The sequence below is a fragment of the Leptopilina heterotoma genome, unplaced genomic scaffold (genome assembly GCF_015476425.1).
Source record: "Leptopilina heterotoma isolate Lh14 unplaced genomic scaffold, ASM1547642v1 Lhet_60, whole genome shotgun sequence".
In the NCBI taxonomy this organism is placed as follows: Eukaryota; Metazoa; Arthropoda; class Insecta; order Hymenoptera; family Figitidae; genus Leptopilina; species Leptopilina heterotoma.
The window spans coordinates 8,544-25,439 of record NW_025111138.1 but is presented as its reverse complement, the minus strand read 5'-3'; the positions used below and the strand labels follow the sequence as shown (position 1 = coordinate 25,439).

General features: G+C 23.3%; 2 protein-coding genes across 3 annotated transcripts; both read right to left on the bottom strand.

The window, feature by feature from the left end:
- Positions 1-879: 879 nt before the first annotated feature.
- LOC122509412 lies at positions 880-8,316 on the bottom strand. Of its 2 annotated transcripts, XM_043623453.1 has the most exons (4): positions 8,112-8,311; positions 5,977-6,112; positions 3,414-3,509; positions 880-1,153 (listed from the first exon to the last, which is right to left on the bottom strand). In XM_043623453.1, exons 2-4 carry the CDS (start codon positions 6,110-6,112, stop codon positions 1,080-1,082), a joined length of 306 nt encoding a protein of 101 aa, XP_043479388.1. In that variant the 5' UTR covers positions 8,112-8,311; the 3' UTR covers positions 880-1,079. The 2 variants fall into 2 exon arrangements, with proteins under 2 accessions (XP_043479388.1, XP_043479389.1); XM_043623454.1 differs by lacking the exon at positions 3,414-3,509 and having other exon boundaries at positions 8,112-8,316.
- Positions 8,317-11,252: 2,936 nt separating this feature from the next.
- Positions 11,253-12,735, bottom strand: LOC122509397 (probable H/ACA ribonucleoprotein complex subunit 1-like protein). The gene is made up of 2 exons (XM_043623429.1): positions 12,425-12,735; positions 11,253-12,126 (listed from the first exon to the last, which is right to left on the bottom strand). The coding sequence occupies exon 2, from the start codon at positions 12,042-12,044 to the stop codon at positions 11,877-11,879; it is 168 nt and encodes a 55-aa protein (XP_043479364.1). The 5' UTR covers positions 12,045-12,126; positions 12,425-12,735; the 3' UTR covers positions 11,253-11,876.
- Positions 12,736-16,896: the final 4,161 nt, after the last annotated feature.

Genomic DNA, 16,896 nt, shown 5'->3' with positions numbered 1-16,896 from the left:
ATATGAATTTTAGTTTAAAACACTAAAATAATTAAATTTTTTTTAGAAAAGTTAAAAATAATATCAGATATTCAATTATTTTTTAAAGTGATCAAATTTGTCCTAAAAATTCAATTATGTTAAACAATTGTTAAAAAATCTTGTCAAAATTTCAATTATCTTTATAAATAATAAAATTGCGCTTCAAAATTTTATTAACATTTTAATAAAATTTTCCAAAAAAATAATTAAATGTTCGCGTGGAATTTTGTTAAAAATTTTTTTAATTAATAACAACATTCTGCGCAAACATTTAATTATTTTTATAAAGATATTAAAAATTCTACTGGAATTCAATTATTTATAAATTTATTATACATTTCTTCACAATAATTCAATTATTTTTATTATTAATAAAATTCTTTTTAATAGGAATTCAATTATTTCCCTATTAATATTAATAAAACTCATCGCATAGTTTCAATTATTTTTAGTACAGTTTTAAGAAACATTAAATTATATTGAATAAATTATTTATTTATAAATAAAAATTATTACTTTTACATTAAATTTTTCTTACAATGTTTTAATCCATATTAAAAAATAAAAATTTTTTGTGTATTACGTATGAAAATTAAAATGGTAGAAATATTTTGCTTTTATAAAATTTGTATTCAATTAAAAATTGATAATTGATTTGTTATTTTTTAATTTATTATATTATACTTTTAACTTGATAATTTAAATTAAAAAAGGTTTTTTTAATCTCATTGAAGTTACATATTTTTAAAGGTTTAATCTTAATTTTTTTAAGCATTTAATGCTCAAATTTTTTTTTCTTGTTATTAAATAATATTTTTATTTTGACTTTTAAAGCCATTTTTAATAATTTGAGCAAAATATTTCCATCATTTAAAAATTTTCTTTACATAAAAAAATATAATTTTTTCTGTTTAAAATAATGCACAAAAAATTTTTATTTACAATTTCTAATTCAATAAAGTTCATGTTCAATATTAGAAATTTTTTTTTTTAAATAAGTCCCCCTTTCCCATAGATTTTTTTTTTTTATTGTAGAGTGTGCTTATTTCTTTTTTCAATTAAATGATTTTTGCGCCGACAATTTTTACCTCATTGAAGGCGTCTTCTTTTTCCGCTTCGTATCTGTTTAACTCTGAAAAACAAAATTTAATTATTATTATTATTATTATTATTATTATTATTATTATTATTATTATTATTATTATTATTATTATTATTATTATTATTATTATTATTATTATTCCCCTGAGTCGAAGCGAGCTGTATTTAAAGTGTATTATACGCTTTTTGGGGAATGTTGCATGCCCTGTAAGTGTCTAGCAGAACACAGGATTGAGTCGCGCAACATTACTCCAAAATGTGCTGCAACGCGCCCCTTTTTTAGTGTATTATTATTAATTTTTAAATGTTAAATAAATAATAATCATAATATAATCAGGGTTGTCACAAATATTTAATTTTATTTTTCTCTGACTTTTCCCTGATTTCCATAAAAAAATTTCACATTTTTTCCCTGACCCTAAAGAATATTCTGATTCACTCTAAAAATTATTAGATATCCAGAAAAAATGTTCTATTACATTTATTTAGGAATTTCTTCAAACGTAAAATTAATTAAAAACATCAATAACTTCTTTCTTAAATAAATATTTAATCATTATTATTTTTCAGTAGGAATAAAAATTCTTCAAAATATTCAAATTTAAACCTTTTTTAAATTTAACAACTTATAAGAATATTATTACAAAACATGAAGAAGACTCGGTGTGATCGTCTTCTTCATGTTTTGTAATAATTTAAATTGCCATAAAATTTTTTAAAATAAGTTAATTATTTACAAAAATCCTTAAAAAATCCTTCGCAAGAATTCAATTATTTTTACAAGAAGTACAATTTCACAAAAAAATTGAATTATTTAAAAAAAATGTAATAAAATTCGTTGCAATAATTCAATTTTTTTTATAAATAATAATAAATCGATTATTCGTTTATTCATTTTTAAATCATCTTTTATTAGAAAATTCAAAAAAATTCAATTATTTAAATTGTACAAAATAAATAATTTATTGAATAATTTAATGTTTGTTAAAATTGAATTCTAATAAAGAATATTATATCAATTAAATTTTAAATAATTGAATTCGTTTGACAAATTTTAATAAAATTTTTAAGAATAATTACATTTATCGAGGAATTTGATTAAAAAATTATATAAAAAATAATTCATAAAAATAATAATTAAATAAATAATTAAAATTTTCATAAAATAATTAAATGTCAGAGACAAATTTTATTATTTATATAAATAATTGAATTCTTACAACGAATTTTATTCAAGTTTATAAGAATAATTTAATTTCGGTGAAGAATTTTATTATTTATAAAAATAATTGAATTTATGAAAATATTTTATAAAAATCTTTTTATGTAATTGATATTTTTCGAAAAATTTTATGAAATTTTGTATTTTAAATAATTTAATTCCTGTGAAAATTTTATTACTATTATGAAAATAATTGAATTATTTCAAAGAAATTTATTAAATATTGAATAATTCAATTCCTGTGGAATTTTGACAAGAATTTTATTAAAATTTTTAAAAATAATTGAATTTCGATGAAGAATTTTATTATTTATAAAGATAATTGAAATCTTGACGAGATTTTTTTTTTTAATTTTTGAACATAATTGAAATTTTGCGAAGAATTTTTGTAACTTTTGAAAATAATTGAATTTCTGTAATCATTTGTAACTTTTCCAAAATCCAATTTTTTTTAGTATTTTTAACTGAAATTCTTCTATTAATCTAGTATTTATGAAAATTGTAAAAATTATTTATAAAATAATTTGTAAGTCATAATTTTATGATATTTTTTGAAAAATTAAGTTATTTAAAAAGAAATTATTGTCAGAAATTGAAAAAATTGAAAGTTTTGTATTAAAATTCGAGGTAATTTCATAATTTACGAGGCAAAAAGGAAAAAAATTCAGAGTTTTTTCATGAATTTTAAAAATTCAATTTTTTCCAGTACTTTTAGTGAAAATCCCTGACTTTTCCCAGCCGGCTGAAGCTAGCAGTCGCGTTCAGCACCCTCCCATAGGCAATTTGTTTACAAAACTAGGTGCTGGCTATTGTTTATAACAATTTTGTTTGTTTAATTTTTAAAAATTCATCACTGATGTATAAACTACAATTTTCTAAAGTTGCAACGTTTTCTTACCCCTCAAATTTTTTTTATTTCAAATTTACTAAAAAAAATCTATGGGAGGGTGCTGAGCGCGACTGCTAGCTTTAGCCGGATTTTCCCTGACTTCCCTGACTTGCCTAACCTGTGGCAACCCTGATAATATTAATATTTTAAAATTATTTTCAAATTTGCAAACATAATTACTTTCAATTAATTCCAATTTTTTTTTTCTTTTTATTGGAGACGTTTTTTTTATTGGAGACGTCTTCTTATTGATCTTTTTTATTTTGGCGGCGTCATCTGTAAATTATTGTTATATATTATTTAAAAATTGTTTTGGATTAAAAATTTAGGGACCGTTCAAGTATTACGTAAGCATTTAAGGGGGAGGGGGGTCTAGCTATTGCTTACATCCATTAGAAAAAATGGTTGGAGGACAAAAGTTCCAAAAAAAATGTTCCAGAGAAAAAAAGTTCCAATAATTCTTTGTTCCAAAGGCCAAAAGTTCCAATAATTATTTGTTCCAAAGTCCAAAAGTTCCAATAATTCTTTCTTCCAAAAGCCAAAAGTTCCAATTATTTTTATTTCTAAATATCAAAATGTCCAACATTTTTTGTAAAATTCAAACTACGAGTTTAAAAACTTTTTTTTGTATTTACTGCATTCTAATATTTTGTTTACATGTAGCTATAATATAACCTTTTAATTTTCTTAATTTAATTTAACCTTTTAATTATTTTTTTATTATTTTATTATTTATTATAAATATTTGCATTATTTATTTATATATATATTAAATTTTTATATTTATTTTTAAATATGTGCCAGGGAAAGTTAAAAGAGACCTACGGTTCGAAAAAAAGATTTCGAGAAAAACGACTCCAAAGTAACGAGTGTCAAACGAATTTGATTAATTTTAAGAAAAGTTCTTTAGATTTGATTTCTTTTGTACTTTTTTTGCCAAAGCTTCTAACTTTGGAGTGAAATTGTGAAAAAATTAATGCAGATCGAAAGCTTACTTTTGTACTTGTGTACTTTGATATTTTCATATTTGGAAATTATTTATATTGGAAATTATTATTTTGGAACTTTTCTACTTTGGAACTTTTTTAAATTGGACATTTTGTATATTGGAACTTTTGGATTGGAACTTCTGGTTTGGAACTTTTAAACTGGAACTTTTGTCCTACAATCGAAAAAATGGCGCTACTGGATATAAAAAACTATGAGGGGGGAGGGTGTGTCTAAAATCCTCAAAAATATGCTTACGTGATACTAGAATGGCCCGTTATTTTAAATTTTTCAAATTTTAATAATTTTTTATTAAATAAATAATTATTTTTTTTCACTTATTCAGATTTAGAGAGTAGTTTGTAATCTTAATCCCAAAATATATAGAAAATATTTACTGCTTTGATTCAAAAATATTATTTGTTTGAATAATTATGCTTAAATAAAATATATTTTGTGTTTTAATTTCAACAAAAATTATATTTAAAAATTTTATGTTTGAATCAAACTTAAAAGTTGATTATAAATAATTTAAAATCAACCATAACTTATGTATGAATTAAATATATTATTTCTTTAAATAAACCAAATATGAGGCATTTTACGTGAAATGTCCTAAGTTGAAAATTCAACTTCTTGAAAAAATTTGAAACTCGAGGAATTTGTTGTTCTATCAAGTAGAAATGTGACCCAAAAAATATTTTTGATTTTTTCGAAAAATTGGAGAGGGTAGAGGGGGGTCAATTTGACCAATTTTGCCAACATCGGCAACTTTGTGAATTTTTTCTGAACGTACTTGTAATGGGAAAAATTTTTTAGAATATGTTTCTGAAAGGTTTTTTCGTCCTCTTTCCAATGGTGTATTTTATTTTTTAATATTTTAAAAATTTACCCTAATTTTTGATAATTTATATTTAATTTTCAATTTCCCAAAAATCGGTCCGTTTTTTTTGAAAATAAATTATTGCAAACGAAAGCTGAGGTTTTTTCCTATCGGCATGTAAATTTTCAGAATGCCCTTTTTTTTTGTTTTTGAGTTATTGAATTTCAAAGAATAAATTGCGGCGCGCAGCGTCGCGGTTGCACTGAGCCGCGTGGCAACCCATGGCAAACGGCGTGAGACGAGGCGCCCGGGACGCCGCGCGCCGCAATTTATTCTTTGAAATTCAATAACTCAAAAACAAAAAAAAAGGGCATTCTGAAAATTTACATGCCGATAGGAAAAAACCTCAGCTTTCGTTTGCAATAATTTATTTTCAAAAAAAACGGACCGATTTTTGGGAAATTGAAAATTAAATATAAATTATCAAAAATTAGGGTAATTTTTCAAAATATTAAAAAATAAAATACACCATTGGAAAGAGGACGAAAAAACCTTTCAGAAACATATTCTAAAAAATTTTTCCCATTACAAGTACGTTCAGAAAAAATTCACAAAGTTGCCGATGTTGGCAAAATTGGTCAAATTGACCCCCCTCTACCCTCTCCAATTTTTCGAAAAAATCAAAAATATTTTTTGGGTCACATTTCTACTTAATAGAACAACAAATTCCTCGAGTTTCAAATTTTTTCAAGAAGTTGAATTTTTAACTTAGGACATTTCACGTAAAATGCCTCATATATGTTTCAATTAAACTTAAATATGCTTGACTGTGTATCAAAGATTTTCTAAGTTTGATTCAAATAAAATATGTTTGAATGAAATAAGTCGTTTTCTCTTTGATTATTTAAAAATGAAATTAAGTAACAGTTTTACCTTCATCGCTTGAAGTATTCTCGCTTTGCTTTGCAGCATTCTGCTTTTTTAGAATTTTTAATTCTCTTTTTAGCCTTTTTATTTCTAGAGTCTTTGCATCTTCTGAAGATGAATTGTGGGATTCTTGATCGCTCATCTATTTAAAAAAATTTAATTTTTAATAATTACAAGGTTTATAATACATTTATTTTATAAATAATAATAGCTTTTTAAAAATATAATCCATTTTTTAAGATAAATATTTTAATGTTATTAAGGGCATTTGAACCTTGATGACGTCACACATGCTTTGCACAAATTGAAACGTCATCAAGGTTCAAATGCCCTTAAAATTACGCAAAATAAAAATAATAATATATAATAATAATATAATATATAATAATATATATAATATAATAATATATAATATATAATAATTTTTAAATATTTTAAATTTAAAAATCTTGTTTAATTTATTTATTTTTTAATATTCATTTCAATGAAATTTAGGATAAAATTCAATATACCTACACATAAAATTTTTACTGATTTTCAATTTCAAATCAATTTTTATTAGAAACTTCTGTGAAAATTCAATTATTTAAGTAAAAATATGAATATTATAAAATTTAAATAATAAAAATAAATAAATATAAAAAATATAATAAAATAAAACTTGATAAAGAATCTGATTAAAGTATTTGGAAATAATTTAATTTCTTTGAAAATTTTATCATTCATAAAAATAATAATTTTAATAAACATTAGATAATTTTATGCAAATTGTTTTGAAAAGAATTTAAAGAAATAATTTAATTGTTTTTAATATTCTGTTAACTTTTTTTAAATGTTCCGAATATTTTCAATTTATTAATAGATAATTATTAAAAGAAATTTAATTTTTTTTAAAGTACAATAAAATTTTTGTAAGATGTATAATTATTTTTATATTATGTATAATTAAATTGTTTTTTTAAATTTAATCAGGGTTGGCACAGGTCAGGGAAGTCAGGTTGGTAAAATTCTTTATGAGAATTCAATTTTAACAAACATTCAATTATTTGAAAATTATTTACTTTTGTATTTAAATAATTGAATTCTATTAGAATTTTCTAATAAAAATTGATTTAAAAATGAATTACCGAATAATCGATTTATTATTTATGAAAATAATTTAATTATTGCAACGAATTTTATGGTAATTGAAATTATTATCTTATAAGTTGTTGAATTTCCAAAATGTTTGAACTTGAATGTTTAAAAAATTTTAATTTCTACAGAACAATAATAATAATGATTAAATATTTATTTAAAAAAGAAGTTATTGATTTTTTTGAATAATTTTAAAATTATAGAAATTTGTAAATAAATGTAATGGAACATTTTTTGAGTATCTAATAATTTTTAGAGTGAATCAGAATATATTTTTGGGTCAGGGAAAATCAGGGGAAAATAAAATTAAATATTTGTTGCAACCCTGTTAATCTTTAACATCCAAATAAAATTATTAGAAACAATGCAACAAATTTAAATTAAATTTTTTCAACGATTCACAATTATTAATTTAAAAAGTTTTTTAAACTTCAATTTTTTCAATATTTATTAATTAGATAAAAATTTTCTAAAAAAGTTCAATTATTTAAAAAACATTTTATACAATAATTCTTTGTAAAAATTTAATTATTAAGAGAAATAATACATTTTTATAAGAATCCAATTACTTAAAATATAATAATTCATAAATTTTTTAGAAAAACATCAATTATTCATTTTTATTAAATTCTTATCAAGAATGGAATATTATTTAACAAAAAAATTTATCGATATTTAATTTTTTTTTTTGTATCTAATATTTATATATATTTTCCCAAATTAGAAAAAATTAAATAAAATTCTACGCAAAAATTCAATTGATTTCATAAGTTATAAAATTCTTCGGAAAAATTCAATAAAGTTTTAAAAAAATTATTTTTGATAATAATTTTATTTATGAAAAATAATTATACTATTTTTGAAAAAAAAAATTTTTATTAAAAGAAATATATTATTTTTTTAATTATTTTTATATTTATAAAACATTTAATAATTTTTTTATATTTATTATTTTTCAAAAACTACTGTGGAAATAATTTTAGAATTTAAATAAATGTACTTACTTTTCAATTTAATTTCACACGTCTTCCTCTCTACAACTATTGGAGATTACTAACTTCTGGAATAAACCAAACCTCAGTCGACGATTTCAGTGACCGTCAGTAACTTACTTGAAGGTGACAAATAATAAATATTATCTGTTCTTATACAATTTTAATTAAATTTTATTTCGAAATATTCTAAATAAGAGTCTTATAAGCGAAAATATTAATCTGCATACAGATATTTTTAGTATTTTAATAATGGAATTGAACAAATTCTGTTAATCATTTTAAATTATTTCATTAATAATAAAATTTTTGACAGGATTTCAATTATTTTTTATACAATTTTAAGTAAATTCATCAAAAAATAAAAGTATTTTTTCAAAAATTTTATTAAAACCTTCAAAAAAATTTATTTATCAATTATTTATCGTCCATTTCTTAATAATTAAATTTTAAGAAATTTTGATTGTTTTGAAATTTTTTAAATAAAAATGTAAAAAATAAATAATTGATGTAATTAAAAAAATAAATCAAATTATTTCAAAACAATTAATTCTACAGAATTATCATTTAAAAGGATGAATAATTCAAATTTTGAAAGATTTTTATTTTAAACCTTTTAAAAATTTAATTATTTATAAAAATTCATGCTATAATGTTTTTAATATTATAAATTGTTTTGAAAAATTTTATTAAAATAGTAGATATTCAGGGTTGCCACAAGTTAGTGAATTCAGGGAAAAGTCAGCAAAATTAGAATTGGTCAGGGAAATCAGGGAAAAGTTAGGAATTTTTATTAAGAGTACTAGAAAAAATTAAATTTTTAGAATTTATAAGAACATTCTGAATTTTTTTTTTGTTTGCCTCATAAACTATGAAATTGACCAGAATTCTAATACAAACCTTTCAATTTTTTCTATTTCTGCCAATAATTTCTTTCTAAACAACATAAATCTTGAGCAACTATATAATAAAATAAATTATTTAATGAATAATTTTACTAAGAAATTTAAAAATTTTAAAGAGGATTTTATTATTTATTTAATTTTTTTTTTGTTTTTATTTTTTTATATTTTTTTATATTTTTTTAAGAGTATTTCTTAAGAGTTGCATTTACAATCTTCATAAATAGATGAACTTCAAAGGTTTCAATTTGAAATTTTAAAAAATATCAATTTTTAATGAATTAAAATATCAATTTTAAGAACAAATGATTAGAGAAATTTAATTATTTTCAAAAGTGATGAACTTCTTCGTATAAATTAAATTATTTCCAAAAGTTTTTTTTAAACTTTTGTCAAAATTTTAATTATTTCTATAAATTATAAAATTTTTCTCAAAAATTCAATTATTTTCAAAAAATGTAATAAAATTCTTGACAACATTTCAAAAGTTTGCCTTTTTTCAATTTTTTTTAATATATATTATTTTAATAAAATTTTACAAATTTTTTTATTTAAACAAAATTTTGATTACAAATTCACAGAAATTCAAATACATACAAATTTTTTATATATTTCTTCGCAACAATTTAATAATTTTATTTTTTGAATAAAATTTCTCTAAAGAATTCAAATATATTCAGAGAATTGAAAAAAATATTTCTGAAAAATTTAATTAATTCGAAATATTTAAATAAAATTATTTTAAAAATTCTATTATTTAAACAAATGTTAACCAAATTCTTTACAATATTTAGTTAATAAAATTTCAATTTTAATACAATTTTCTATACCGTTCAATTATTTTCAATACACTGAAAAAAATTTGGTCCAAATATTCAACTACTATAACCTTGTTGAGATTTTCCTACATTTATGAACGTTTAAAGGAACAAAATATTTTTTATGCTCCAATATTTTTAAAAATGACTAAATTTAGATGAAAAATATTTTTAATTGAACATTAAATTTAGTTAAAAATTAGGTTTTAAATTATACAAAACAAATTTTTATAAATGAAATAAAAATTAAAAAAGCAATAACAATATCGTCCTTCATTTCAACGTTCAAAACTGTTGGTATATTATATTTTAAACTTTTTTTTAAATACACCGAAAGAATCCAATTATTTTTTAAACTTTTGATAAAATTCTTCATAAAAATTTAATTTTCAGAAATATTCTATTATCGAATACATTATTTAGTTTTAATATGTAAATAATTGAATTATCGAATAACAATTTATTAAAATATGAATTTCAGATAAAATTTTAGATAATAATTGAATATTAGACGATTTATTGAGTGAATTTCTAGAAATAAACGAATTTTGAAAAGGGTTCCAATTGAAATATTTGAAAATTTTAATTTGCAGTTGCAATATTCTTATTATATAAAATAATGATTTTATCACTTTGTCATCTTAAATTTATTATGTCACGTTTTTTGGGGTAGGAGGGAGTTTCTACTAAACGTGACACAATGTATTTTTACATGAGAAATTGCGTGACGGGGGGGGGGGGGGGGTTTAAAATTCCGAAAAATTACGTGCCATCATTTATGAACGCTTCCTAAAAAAAAAGAAGTCATTGATGTTCTTCAGGGTCAAGGAAAGAATGAAAATTTTGTCTGGAAATCAGGGAAAAGTCTGGAAGAAACAAAATTAAAGATTTGTGACAAAAACTTATTATTGAAAATTTTAGATTTGAGAAAAATTTTTGAAAATAATTGTAATTTTGCAAATAATTTTATTTAAATTTTGCGAAGAATTTAATTATTTCTATAGATAATTGAAATTTTAAAGAGTTTTTTTTATTTTTTAAAATTTTTTATTGAATTTCTGCAAAGAATTTTACTTCACTGAGAAAACATTATACTTAATTCAAAAGAAAAATAAATTTGAGTAATGTTGTTTAATTAAAATTATTTTGTAAGCTTAATTCCAAAATACAGAAAATATTTGCTGCTTTGATTCAAAAATATTATTTGTTTAGATAATTATGCTTAATTCAATAATTATATTTTTCCAAAAAACGGACAAAATTTGTGAAAATGGCTATTATTCAAACTTAGAATAAAAAACAATTAAAAGTTTATATTTTATATTTAATATGCGATTTTTCAAAAAACGGTCCGAAAACTGTGAAATCATTTTTTTCTAAATTAAATTCAAGAAAAGACAAATAAGACTAAGTTTTATTTCAAACTTTTGTATTAGTAAATTATTTATTCAATTACAAGAAATAGAAAAAAAATGGTCAGGAACTTTGAAAAGGTAAAAAATCATAATGAATGATGAAAACGCTATTTTCTCAAAATTTAAATCTGAAAAAAACTACGAATGTCGGATTTTATTTCAAAATTTTGTATTAAATTGTTTATTTGTAGATATTTTTTTACACAGCTAAGTGTTCAAATCTAGTTTTGAAAAATATTACACAACATAATAATGCTGATTTTGAGACATATCTTTCAAATTATTTTCCAAACTTAATCCAACTAATTTGTCAAATATTATTTACGTTAACAGTCGTATTTTAATTTAATTCGTATTTGATGACAATGACTGACAAAACTTTTAAAAAATCAAAAATTAAAAAATTTACTGTTAAGACTTTAAAAATTATTTAATGATTGTTTTTACACTAGTCAATTAATATTGCAAGTACAAACATTTTTTCAATTAAACACAAAAAACACCGTACATGTTTGTGTCATTTCAAAAACATACATGCTATACAAAATTTTACGCGACTGCATTATCTTTATTCGTGGAGAGTTAATAGGGTCGTTGACGATCGCGATATCTTTCTCCTAATGTGCCTCTCATTGTACCTCTTCAGCTTCTGTGTACATTTCCTCTGCAGCTTTCGCGACCTCCTCGGTCTCCTCCACGATCACCTCGGTCACCACCTCTTCCGCCCATATCTCTACGACCTCCGCGATCTCCTCCTCGGAATCCGCCACCGCCACCTCTTCCACCGTGAACTCCTCCACCACCTCCCATTCCCACAGGTTTTGCGCTCTTGCACAAATTACACTGATCGCGCTAAGTAAAATTCGTATTGCCACAATCTGTATTCGAACACCTGCAGTCGGTAAAAACGCTATTTTCTCACACTTGTATGCCAAAAAAATCAAAGAAAATCCAGTTTTATTTCGAAATGTTGTATTAACAATTTCTTAATTCAGTTATAAAGAATTAAAAGAATTGTAAGTATACCTTCGAAAAACTTGAAAATTTTAGACTTTGTCAAAATAACTGGTCCTTAACAGTAAAATCTCCATTTTTCAAATTTCAAAGTAATAAACAGTATTTTTTTTTAAAAAATTCGAACATGAAAAAATTTATGATGTCTATATTTTATTTAAAAATTATCTACACACTGAGAAAATTTTGGGGACGCTGCGGAATTTCATAAGAGTCGCTGGCACTCTCTGTCCACGATTCGCAGCCGCTCCGCAAAAGGCAGCATGTACTCCTCACGGGGCTGATTCTGACTTTGGAAAGGTAAGGATCAGTTCCATGAGCACGGAGTAAAGTCCATGAGAACAGTTTCTTACTTTTTTTCCGGGCGGCTGCGAATCGTAGGTAAAGTTGCGCTCCAGCTCTTGATTTAACGCAGTAGTGTCACCTACCGGAGCAGCATTGTCCCCAAAATTTTCTCAGTGCAGTAAATTTGTTTATTTTTTTATGCAGAATAAAAAAATAATAAGAAAGTTTGTCAGAAAAAAATTTTTTCAAAAACTTTAAAACAGATATTTTTTCAAGCTTTGAAGCGATGAAAATCCATGAAAAAAATTCATATTTGTTTATTTATTCATTTAGAATTTAAAAAATAGTATATCCTTCTGCAAAAAAAATTATTTTTTAAAGCTTAATGGCAGTAATTAGAGTAATGAAAAGACTAAGTGATCACTTTATTTGATTGCATAGTAATTTTATTTATTTCTTTATTTATTATTTATTTATTTCTTGCCATTTTCCATTGGTTTCGGCTATGCGTATAGCCTACTTACGCATTTCACCGCGAGAAGGTTGGAAAATGGTCTTTGAAATGCATTGTTTTCTTATTTATTATTGTAAACAACTTTTTTTAACAACATGTAATACATTTTCTTTATTTTTCTTAAATGTATAATAGATTTGAAATGTTTTAAAATTGCGTTCAACAGATACATTGTTATGCTTTTTTATATATTATTTTTCATCTTATATTTGATATTATTGTAATTACGTATAACAATTAACAAATTAATTTTTCGAATTATTTCCTCATCTTATTAATAAATTTGTATCATGTTTTTTAAATGATTTGTTTTACAACTTGTTTAATGTATCATTTTGATAAAGATATTTTAATCACTTAATTTTATTCTTTTAACGTCACTAATTCTAGAACAAAGTTTGCATTCGAATGGTTCTTTACTTTTTGCGAAATTTCTATTTATTGTTTCATCATTTATTGTCCCAATATTTTTTCTTTTTCTTTTAAATGTTGGCAAACTGCGATCTTCTTCATCCTCTGTATTTTTTTTTCCTTTTGCGTAGCAGTTGGCATGTATCCATCTATTGCAAACACAACATGTTTTCATTATCATTTTTAGATGTGTTTTACTAAAGCAGTACATACATCTGTCTTTTATATCTTTTGATTGTAATATTAAAGTTTTAGCAACATGTTTTCTATATTTTTCCGGATTAAATTCTTTATTAAATGATATATTATTGGCGATGCAGTATATATAATACATTACGTATATAGCACAATTACTTGTATCTGTTTTTGATTGAAACGGTCTATTCATTTCAATTTTTTCTTCAAAATTAATTTTTTTAAGAAGCTTAAAGTACTTTCATGCTTACATGAATTTATGTAATTTTGAACTCTTTTATGGCTCTTCCTTCATCAATTGAATTTTCGTATGGATCTAATAATGTATATATATAATTTCTGTGTCTACACATAACAGACTGCAATGTCCGTCGAACATGTAAGGCATAAGTCATATTTGTTAATTGGAGTCTTTATTGTATACAATTCCGATAGTGGACTTTTTCTTACTGTAGCATAACTGCCGATAGCTTTATTTGCAATATCTGTTGGCATGTAAGTTACTTCCTTGTTTGTCATGAGTTCATATGTGTTGTTGTAAAACAGTCTACAATTGTGGAATCTATCCATTGTAACTTACGGACAACTGGTGAAAATTGTTTTGCTGACATTTGAAATTCCTTCAAAACAAGCGTTATATTTGTATTTGGTTCGTATATACCAATTTTTATACTTTCAGAGGACGATGTTACATAATGCATACACTATTTATAAGTCCGTTTGGTAAAATATCTATATTATTTTTATTTCATGTGTTTTCCTAAGTATTGTTTCATTATCTTTGTTCAATTTTTCATTGTCATTTTCAATCGTACATGTATTTGCATCACTGATATTCAATTGTTCTTCTTTTTCATATTCAATTTCAGAATTATCTACATTTTCTGACAATAAATCTTCATTTCTATATTCAATTGTGAAATTATCTACGTTTTCTAACAATAACTTTTCTTTCTCCTGTTTTATAACCTTCTCATTTATATTTTTATTATTTTTTTCTACTACTTTCTTGGGTTTTAAAATGTTAAAACCTTTAATTTCATTTTGGCAGATAAGTTTGAATTTTTATTTGTTTTGGTTTAGTATTTCTCTTTTGAATTCTTGAATTTCTTTTATTTTTATTCTTTAAATTATTTCTTCTGTTGACAATTTTTTGGCCAATACTCACAAGTTCTCTGCCTTCATAACATGTATGTTTTCTTGGTTTCACACTTTGCTTTTCTATTTCCTTTTTACTTCTTCCCCATTTTTCAATTTCAAACGGATTTGAGGCAGCCTCTGGGTAATGTGGTCTTTTTTGAACTGCTATCGTGCTTTTAGCATGTATATCTAATATCTCTTCTACAATTAATCCTTTATTATATTTACTACTTCTCTTACTATTTCTCCAATAGCATTGTCTTTTGGAAGTTGAAGTATTGTATGCTTGTACGTATTTATATACGATTCAGCAAATGCGTTACTAACACGTGAAACACTGTCGTCCACAAACGGTATCATTAAAGCTCCAATTAATGGTGCATATGATAAAAATGTTTTAACTACATATCGACCAAATTCTATTACGTAATAATCATTAGTAATATCTTCATCACTATTTGTATAGTTATTTTCTTTACGCATTAATATTTTCCAAAATGTTCGTAAAATGGGCTCTTTCACAAATAGTTTTTTGAATTTTTATGCATGTCAAGAAAGTTTTCATTCATTCATCTATTCTTCATCATCTAGTACATTTTCCATCATTTGTCATAACTTCCTTTTTTTTTTTCTTATTCATTCCAGATAGGTAAATTAGACTGTCATTAGCTTTTTCTTCGTCTTTCGAGCGTTACATTCAATATTTGCTCAAAAGTTAAACTTAGTTCGTCTAATGTTCTACATAATATTAATTGTGCAAAACATTCTAATAAAAACTTTATTTGCGATTCGCTTAGGTTTAATTCTTTCTTTAATACTTTTAGAAATCTTCTTATAATATGGGCATTGCAAGATAGTAGACTATAAGATCTGACCGTTTCAATTTTTTTCTTGTCAATATAGCATAAGTCTCCTCTAAATATCTTCTGTCATAGTCATTCCTTCGTTCCATTCAAATAAAAAGCTATTCATAAACACCCAACTCCAATCTAGAACTACTGCTTTAAATGGTGGCCAATAATTAATTGTCTTATGTACGAAGTTTTTGTATAATTTAAAGTTATTTCAACAGATGGAATATCATGATTATCCGAATTGATTCCAATAAAGGAATAGTTGATTCACGACCTCTCCATACTAAAGTATAATACATATCATTTTAGTATCTACATGTTCGATTTTCTACACATGCTTTCGTGTCAATCAAAATGAACTATTTTTCCTTTGCCATCAATAAAAGCCTGTAACTGGTCTTTTACCCAAATTAAAATTTTCATGGTAATTGAAATAATCTCACGGCTGGATTTTTTAATTTATGTTGATCAATCCAATATTGTGCAATATCATAATATCGCGTGATTTGCATTCCAGTTTATCTTCGATTCTTAATTCTGATTTTTATATTAAACAACATGCATCTTCATTGCTAAACCCACATTTCCATCTTCTTTGCTAATGATACATCGCATTGTGCATTATTTTCTAAATGAACTTTCTGGCTTTGCTATACTTCAATAATGTCCTAACTGCTGTTCGTTTTGGTCCTCGTACTTGTAATATGGAATCAATGCTGATGTATGTGATTTTAGCTCTTGTTTCATTTGCATACATTGTAACTGATATAATACTTGAATCTATTTCAAATATATCAAATCTAAATTTTCTACCACAATTTGGATGCGGGCATGAGCGTATCCAACAAAGTGACTTCCTTCATTTGGTCTAATACCGCCATAAAATCTTAATGGGCATGTACATTGAAATTATTAACTGTATTACATGAATTTCATATCTAAGTGTGCTAAAGTCTATCTTGTCACCGTCAGCCACTTTTTGTGTCATAAAATATGCCTGTCCATATTCATATGATATTTTAATTATTTTATATCTTTTCTTTTTCACATTTAACATCTTCATTTTTAAAATTTTCTTTCCTTATTCCTTTTGCTTGTACTATTATTATCTTCACAGCTACTTTTCGAGTCGTTTTCTATTTCAATATCCGAACTATTATTATCGTACTGATGTACTCACTACTATAATCAGAAATATCAGAATTTTTTTGACAATAATATTTTTTTATACTGCTAACAGTTTTAGAAT

What these genes read in the sequence shown, in the direction of transcription:
- LOC122509412 (XM_043623453.1), bottom strand. Translation starts at nt 6,112, where the DNA reads ATGAGCGATCAAGAATCCCACAATTCATCTTCAGAAGATGCAAAGACT. An exon ending in GAATACTTCAAGCGATGAAG is followed by an intron (nt 3,510 to 5,976) that starts GTAAAACTGTTA and finishes AATAATTTACAG; the next exon opens with ATGACGCCGCCAAAATAAAA. An exon ending in AAAATTGGAATTAATTGAAA is followed by an intron (nt 1,154 to 3,413) that starts GTAATTATGTTT and finishes TTTGTTTTTCAG; the next exon opens with AGTTAAACAGATACGAAGCG.
- LOC122509397 (XM_043623429.1), bottom strand. Translation starts at nt 12,044, where the DNA reads ATGGGAGGTGGTGGAGGAGTTCACGGTGGAAGAGGTGGCGGTGGCGGA.